The 8,278-nt window shown below is 41.7% G+C and overlaps 1 protein-coding gene across 1 annotated transcript; it reads right to left on the reverse strand.

Moving 5' to 3' along the window:
• Positions 1–540: 540 nt before the first annotated feature.
• LOC310874397 (peptidyl-prolyl cis-trans isomerase-like) lies at positions 541–4,788 on the reverse strand. Its single transcript, XM_083787176.1, has 6 exons — positions 4,584–4,788; positions 4,424–4,454; positions 3,794–3,882; positions 3,391–3,517; positions 1,253–1,328; positions 541–796 (listed from the first exon to the last, which is right to left on the reverse strand). The coding sequence occupies exons 1-6, from the start codon at positions 4,725–4,727 to the stop codon at positions 664–666; spliced, it is 600 nt and encodes a 199-aa protein (XP_083643302.1). The 5' UTR covers positions 4,728–4,788; the 3' UTR covers positions 541–663.
• Positions 4,789–8,278: the final 3,490 nt, after the last annotated feature.

An 8,278-nucleotide genomic window follows, 5' to 3' on the forward strand; every position in this document is an offset into this window, starting at 1 on the left:
TTTGTCGCACCTCCAACGGTGCCATGGAGGACTATGCATGGCAGGGGCGTCCTCTTCCCTGAACCAAGCCTAAGCCTGACTGCATACCAGTCAGGCTCTTCACATTAATAATGCAAAAAACTCGTCCTAAATGCATTAACTCATTTAGGAATTAGGACTGAGGCCGATTCTAAAAACACCCTCTAAATCCGGACCTAGGTTTTCTGAAAAAATACTCAAATACTGATAAAAAAATGTTATGCTGCTATATAGTGTACATAGCAACAAGAACCCCACAAGGGGTTCCCGTGAATCCCGTCCAGAAGGGTCAAGACACCAAAAGGGGTTCCCGTCCTGAATGGGTTAATATTCTGGCCTGATTATGGCAAAGACGATAACAAATGTTATACTAATAGTTCAAAATATGTCTGAATAATCATACACTATACATCCCTTGAGTCGAGTGTTCATCACATCACCCTGCTCAACAGTGTGGAACAGATGAGACAAAACGCGCAAAAACAATTAACTGTATTCTTTTTATTCTATGGTAAAAGCCCTGCTGTCAACAACCAGGGGTGCCACAGTGCACCCTGACCAAACAGTAGAGCCACTGTGCGACTGACCATTTCACAGCAGGGGGTGAGGCCGAGACCATGCCGGCTCGGATCCGCTCAAGATCTATTATAGCTGTCCAGAATCTGTGATACTGATCCTGGCATTCGTCTTCCCAGACCGAGAACCAAATGTCGCGACTTTTTGGATCACATCCATTCCTTGTTTGACGTGGCCAAACACAACATGCTTGCCATCCAACCTAAGGGAAGAATGAAGAGTTTTATTATTATCACTGTAGTCCATACCCGGGAATATATGCACACTTTGGTTGATACCCTCATGTACGTACTGTCCATGCATTGCATTTGTATTGCCCCGATCTACAAGACGTTTATGAACTGACCCTTACAGGTCCATTTGGTTCTGTACTTTGTACACTCACAAGAGTTCTGGTGGTCCCCGGACCTGACAATGAGAACCGCGGTGTTCTAAATCATCTAATAATTTCCATAAATAAATTAAGAATATAGTAGAGAAAAGAGCCGATCCACAAGCTTGCAACGCGGCGCGTTGTGAGCTCATGTTGTGAGCTCGTAGATCTTCTATTTTCACTAGTTTGGGTCGATCGCGGGCAAAAGTCTAATTTGGGTCTTGAGCTAAAAGGTTTGGGAACCACTGCTCTAGCACTTGCGATGTTCGTCGTCTCAGCACATACCACTCTGTTGGAGCCAAGGTGATGAAGAACTGAGATCCATTGGTGTCGCGTCCGGCGTTGGCCATGGACAAAATGCCTAAGACAGAAAGATAAGCAACAGTGGTGCAAGGATTGACAGGGATAGGCAAATATAAATGGCGCTGGCCCGAAAGTACTAGACCCTCCGGGCCAGTAGAACACACCTTCCACTTGCCCATTTGGGCCAGTAAAATTAATGCCATAACCCCAAACACCTATAAGTGCACATTATTTTCCTGTGGCGTTTTGTAATGATTTTGTGACATTGTCTGGTTAATGAGGGTCAGTTCTTGACTGTTATTAAGTTCAAAAATAATGTTCCTGGGCAAGTATAGCTACAATAGTTGGGCCACTGCCAGTGATCTTGAAAAGTCACTGGCCCAGAGGACCTGTGGCAAATTCCCTTTAATGTGGTTAAAATAACCTTTTAACATTTTCTCACATACCGCACTTAAGCAGAATTTTGAGGTACTTTTACTTTTCCTGCCAGTCATGTTTCAAATTCATCTCAAGAACCAGATAATGGATAAATGATAAATAAATCATCCTTCATAGCAAGCCAAAAATCCAAATATATTAAATCAACAAGATACATGGTGAAATTACACAGCCGTCTTTGTAAATCCAAACCTCATGGTCAAATTGGGCAAAATAATCTTACAATTTAAGCCATGCCGAGTTGATGAAGTTCAGAATGAGCAGTTCATGGAGACATTACTCGCACAGCACTGCCATCTGGTGGAAAGCAGGAACTATGACAATACTATGAAGACAGCTGGACCAGAGAAGGCTAGCTGGGCTACACTCAACATCTGCAAGTTTAAAATACACCACTTAAACCCTATAGACTTCGTTGACCGGGGTCTGTAATAGCTATTTTAGAATGCCAAATAGACTGCCAAATATATGCATTATTGTGTATTTCTCTGCCTTCCATTCAGTCTCATTGTTCACCAATATGCTCATTCTGTCTCAGCCAGAATGAGCTGTCAGCGAATGTATACTACCGGTATTTGTCTGTCGCCCTTATGTTTAGCGCAGATCCTTATATGGACATTCAGTATAGCATCTCTGTTAAGACAAGACTATAAGTGTCTGAGAATGGGGTTGGGGAGGCTTGCGCCCGGAGGGGCTGCTGGAATAGGGAAGGAGGCCTGTTCCTCACTCTGCTGAATCTTCTTAATAAATTCTCAATACTTCACCTTGTCATTCCTTCACCGTTGGAAGATTATTTAATCTACAACAAGTCGCCCGGGGCTCTCTACTCCAGTGGTTCCCAAAGTGGGGTCCGGAGACCCCTAGGGGTACTTGAAATAGTTCCAGGGGGTCCTATCATAATAATCATAATTAGGAACCAAATTAGACCGTTATGGGTCTGTAACTCAGAGAATGTACAAATTGAATGGTTCCATTTGTACATTCTCATTAGATAAATTAACATTGATTTTACAATATAAATTGGGGTCTCAGAGATAGAAATGCCATTAAATGGGGGTCCGTATAATGCATGTCAAACTGGGGGTCCTTGAAATTTAACGGGTTGAGAATCACTGCATAACAATCTTCTCTTATGTGGGTCCTTTGGAATATCTTTTCAAATGGGGGTCCGCGGGCTAATGAGTGCAAATTTGGGGGTCCTTGCCTTGAAAAAGTTTGGGAACCACTGCTCTACTCTATATGCTAAATCTCTTTGCCGAAAATAGCCAATCCTCCAATTGTGAGCTTGTAGATTTGCCATTTTCACCAAATGTTGGCCCCCAGAATAGGGCGCTAGAATGCATCATTTGGATTTCACAATAGAGGGTATGCGCGTGCCTCAGCATCACACCAGGAAGTTATGCGGGAAATTCCGGGAATGCCTACTGAGTGGCAAAAAACGACTTTCTGGCCTTGACAGCCCTATCCAAACAGAAAAGTCCTATTTGCATACCCTCTATACCACCAATGTATGAACATTGCGGATAGTGTGAAGTCCAAATACATTCAAATAAATGGTCTACTGTCTTCAAGTGGAACGCTATAGCTACTATACCTATACCCTATGAGAAGAGTGCCTGAGGAAGAACAGCTTTTATCTAACCACTGGGCAAAGGTTAAATATACACCAGTCTACTCTGTACCTGCTCCAGCTGGAAAGTCTGCTGCCAGTGGTGTGCTGATGTGCCTCAGAGTGAAGTTCTCATCAGCAAACTTGTTTCCATAGATGGACTTTCCTCCACTTCCGTTGTGGTTGGTGAAATCCCCAGCCTTTAATAATGAAAAACAACACTTTGACACCGTGATATCCACAACACATTATGTTTGTTTAAGTTTGTTATTAGTTCAGTTACAGTATACAGGGCTTAAAGCCCCAAAAAATCCCAAGACTGAAAATGATTTTTTGCAAATCTGCAGTGATCTCATTAAATGACCCTTATGAAATCCTCAGGACTGAAATCAGTCCCCAGGACTGAACTTTAAGCCCTGATATACCACTTGTGTATTATTGATCGAGGATTCACAACATCTTCATTCATAACTTACCTGGCACATGAACCCGGGAATCACCCTGTGAAAGATTGACCCCTTGTAACCAAAACCTTTCTCTCCAGTGCACAGGGCTCTGAAGTTCTCTGTGAGTAAAACAATAGTAAAGATACAATTTACAATTTAGGCATTTAGCAGACGCTCTTAATCCAGAGCGATTTACATTAAGCAATAACAAAAAGCATGGCATACATCACATAATAAAAAGCAGTTATCATGATCCGTTCGTAAGCTAAGAATATCTATGTAAACTATACATACTATATTATATTATATATTATACATGTGCTATGACTACATAAAATGCAATTCTAGTGCTGTCTACGTAACATGCTATAAGTCTGTTTAAAATACCCAAGTCGTCTTGTTACCATGGTCACATATTACAAGCTTAATTGCAGCCGGCCTGCATGGCCTATAGGGCAGGCTATGTAATGCAGCAGCCAATTTGAAATCAATTTTGATAGATTGATTGAAAATTGTATAGTAGTAGACTAGTAGTAGTAGTAGTAGGCCTATGTAGAATGGGTATTTCAAACGAAAGCATAAGTCAATATACAAGGCGGACTAAGTGGACATTTCGGCAACACTATGCATGCAATTAAATGCAAAAATGATTAGGCCTACCTGCTGTTATGGGCACAACATCCGCACGCAACTGCAAGAATAAAAAGATACATTAAAGAAAGTGAGATAAAATAAGAAATAAGTGTGAGAAAATACTTAATTAGTAGCAATTAGTTATGCCTGTTTAGATTATGCAAGAACTAAAGACATACTCACTGACCTCGAAAGTTACTCTTCCTATTGCCGTGCCGTCTACAGCGATGTCAAAGTAAACCACTGGGTTCGCATTGGCCGCGACACCACTGCTGTACATTAGTAACATACATAAGCCATATAGCTTGATCATCCTATTTGATAAAAGCATCTCTGAAACAGACTGTACAAGTTACTCAACGGCACAAAAAAGTCACGCGTGCAGCACTGTAGCCTACGCATGGATGAATGGTGAATGCGTGTCTGTCATACAGTAGAGTTGTTGTTATAAGCTTAGCCTGCATGTTAACCACTCCCCCTTGAAAACATTGCAATCTGATATCATCAAGGGGGAGTAGTTAACCCAATTAAATTCAATTAAATTCAATTCAAAGGGCTTTATTGGCAATGGCATGAGAAATATGCAACAATACAATCAAAACAAAATGTATACAATTGAAAGTCAGAATCTCCAATAATTCAATTTCTGTGTACCAAGATCACTCGATGCAGGAATACACACAATGATTAGTCTTTGTGGTTGTGTTCCTTTTGATATCCTTCTCCTATAGGCTACTAGTTTACAATCTGGTTGCTGTGTTTGCACATTGTTGTACTGCAGCAGCTGGAGTTTTTTGTCATTAGTGTGGTTATTGTAACACTTTATTATTTCACTAATTTCTCTAGAGCAGCACTGCCCAAAAGGTAGATTGTGATCACAAAGGCTGTGCAGGTAGACCACATGACATGCCCTAAAACAAAACAAAAAACACTTCTATCAAGGTGACTTGATTGACATCAAAAAGGGCCTGCCAGCTTAAACCCACAATGTACTACTTTGTTTTCAAGTAGAGGGTATGCACATGACATCATCGTACCTGGAAGTTATGCGGTAACGCCCACAGAGTGGCAAAAAACTACTTTCTGGCATTGACAGCCCATTCATCCATTCAAACAGAAAAGTCCTATTTGATTGCATTAAACAATGTTAAACTCACCAACATTGCAGCTGTACGAAAAGCTTGAATTATCCTCTTTCTATCTGCAAAGTTTTTGTTTCATAAAAATCCACCATATAATAGAAATGTTATTATGAGCTACTTTCTGTCAAGAAATGCCCTAGTTTGGAAGTGCTTGTTTTCAATAACACAACGTTTTGCTGCCTCCTGCATTATGTGACATTTAGAAACAGGTGGTACGCAGGGCGGTTAAGTGATTTCCAACGAGCGCTTCCAAACTCTAACACTCCATGCTGCTCAATGTTTTGCCACTCAGTCTAGATGAGGGGGACGTACGTGTCCTGATGGAAAAATCATGCATGTGCATACTCTCTATGGTCACAAACGTCGGTTTCCGTCATGATAGATTTTCCCCCATTTTGAATTTTCTTCAAAACACACTTTTTGATCCTACACCTAGGCCAGGGGTCTGCAACATCATTCATTTATGGTTTCTGTAGGAGGCCAAACGTGACATTTTTACAAAATTGGAAAACTTAACTAAACTAAAATTTGCGTCATAGCATGCGACACACTCAGTGCCGTGCCAGCCAGGTGTCTATTATAAACAAACCGGTGGGTGTGTGAGGATGCTGCCTGCTACGCTACTACGGCTTCTACAGGGAGGAAAATAAAGATAGCCGACGAAAAACAGAGGATTTAACAGTTCGTGGACAGAGGCTTTTGCCTTCACAGCCAATGCAGATTGACTGCCTGTATGTTTAATCTGCAGTGAGAAGCTATCAAACAACAAAAAAAGTAACGTTGAAAGACATTTCCAGTGAAAGCATGCTAAATTCTGCTAGTTTCGTTGCAACCCGGGAGATAATAAAGTTTGGCAAGCTGCATTATAATGCGTACATTTTCTTTGCGGCTCCAGATAGATTTTGAATTTATTTTTGGTCGAAAATGGCTCTTTCAACATCTTGGGTTGCCGACCCCTGACCTAGGCTGACGACAGAGTTTGCTACACTAACATACAACATTCTGCATACACATGTCAAAATACTTCATTCAACAAACCAGTTCATTCAACAAACCACGTGCAACCCAGATTCGGCTCAAACAAGGACTTAAATTCTTCAATCACACAATGGTTACAGATGAGTAGCCGTGCTCAGTTGCTCACGGTGCTCCTGGGGGTAAACAGAATCAGTGTCATGGATATATTTTAACCCTGTTTACACTATTTTGTTAACTCAAAGCTAATAGTTGGATACTGACACGAGGCTATACTTTTCAGGTTAAAGTTTGCACAGATCATTTGCATAGCCACAGGGTAGCATTCTGTGTAAAGACAGCTGTCTTTACACAGGCCCTGATATAATCAGTCGGGTGCATTGCATTGCTTTAGCCCTGACCATTAGGTTCAATGACATAATGGCATTGGCTATTGACAGGACATGTGTTAACAACAATGGGCTGCAGGCTAGGTGTGGACTCTAATTAAAAATTCTTTGCCTTAATAAAAGGCAATGCCAAGGCTGCAGGAAATTGCACCTGACATCTATTTGGTGCAGCGCACAAGTATATTTGTTGGCCCAAAGGCTAGGCTGAGCCCTTGAATAGCTTATAGTGTGATACGTACATGCAGCCACATTGACCGTGTCCTTAACAGTTCACCAATGTGTGAGTTCACAGAGTTGTCATCTGATAGGTCAGTTTCGTCTGCTTTATCGATCAATAATTGCTTGCATTCAAGGTTAAAGGTTGTACTTTGTTACATCCTGTGTACATACAGAGTAAAACTATTTTTTGCTGGGCTTCCTTCAGACAATGCAACAGCATAGATAACAGCAAACAGCAAACACGGAAAACAAATGGATAGAATAAAGAGTGCAAAAAAAAGAGCAAACAAAGAGTAAAAAGAGTATAATTATGTAGATGTGCGTATTTCCCCTGTAGTAGCAAAGTTAGGTGAGTTTGTGTGAACAATCTTACAGTAGGCTATGTTCCATACTGTATATATACATCACATTTAGTTTCGAAAGGTGCAATTTGAGCATAATAGTGCAAGAAGAGGGTGAGGGAGGGGGGGCTAACGCTTTCCTTTGCCCTGTTTGTCTCCACCAGGCCGAAGGCATGGGGGGAGAGTATGTTTTGCACTCCGTCCGTCCGTCCGTGTGTGTGTGTGTGTGTCCGTGAGCAGCTAATCTCGGCCACCGTTAACCCGGTCGATGCCAAATTTTGCACACACACTCCCTGGATGCCAACGATGAACCTCTGCCCCAAACTTTCCAGAACGGCCTGTTATAGCGCCACCAGGAGGCCGCTTTGTGCAAAACAAGTTTTTGCACAGTACACCTACACAGTCTCTCTAGAGCCATTCAACGAAACCGGTCTTTCAGATTTCTCAGACTCCATCCTGATTGGTTAAGATTGGCTTCCAAAGTTCACAGGAGTGCTCAGTTTCAAACAAAATGCTGCAAATCATGAACACATCGCGTGATTTCCGTGAAATTGTGCACCCACATTCCCACTAGGCCGAGGACGAAATGCCACATGAACAATTTCAACTCAGCCTCAAGGTGGCGCTATAACTGGCCGAAAAGTGTTTTTACCTCTAACTGCACGGATCTGTGGATAACTTTGTATGCCAACTCCCTAGAGGCCAAGGAAAAACCTTTGCCTGGAATTTTTCACATCTGCTCTTTATAGCGCCACCAGGAGGCCGACATATGTAAAACACATTTTCTATTATTATTTACTTTTGTTGCCCTTTTAT

This window comes from Protomyctophum parallelum (assembly GCF_964188405.1).
Source record: "Protomyctophum parallelum genome assembly, chromosome: 17".
Lineage (NCBI taxonomy): Eukaryota > Metazoa > Chordata > Actinopteri > Myctophiformes > Myctophidae > Protomyctophum > Protomyctophum parallelum.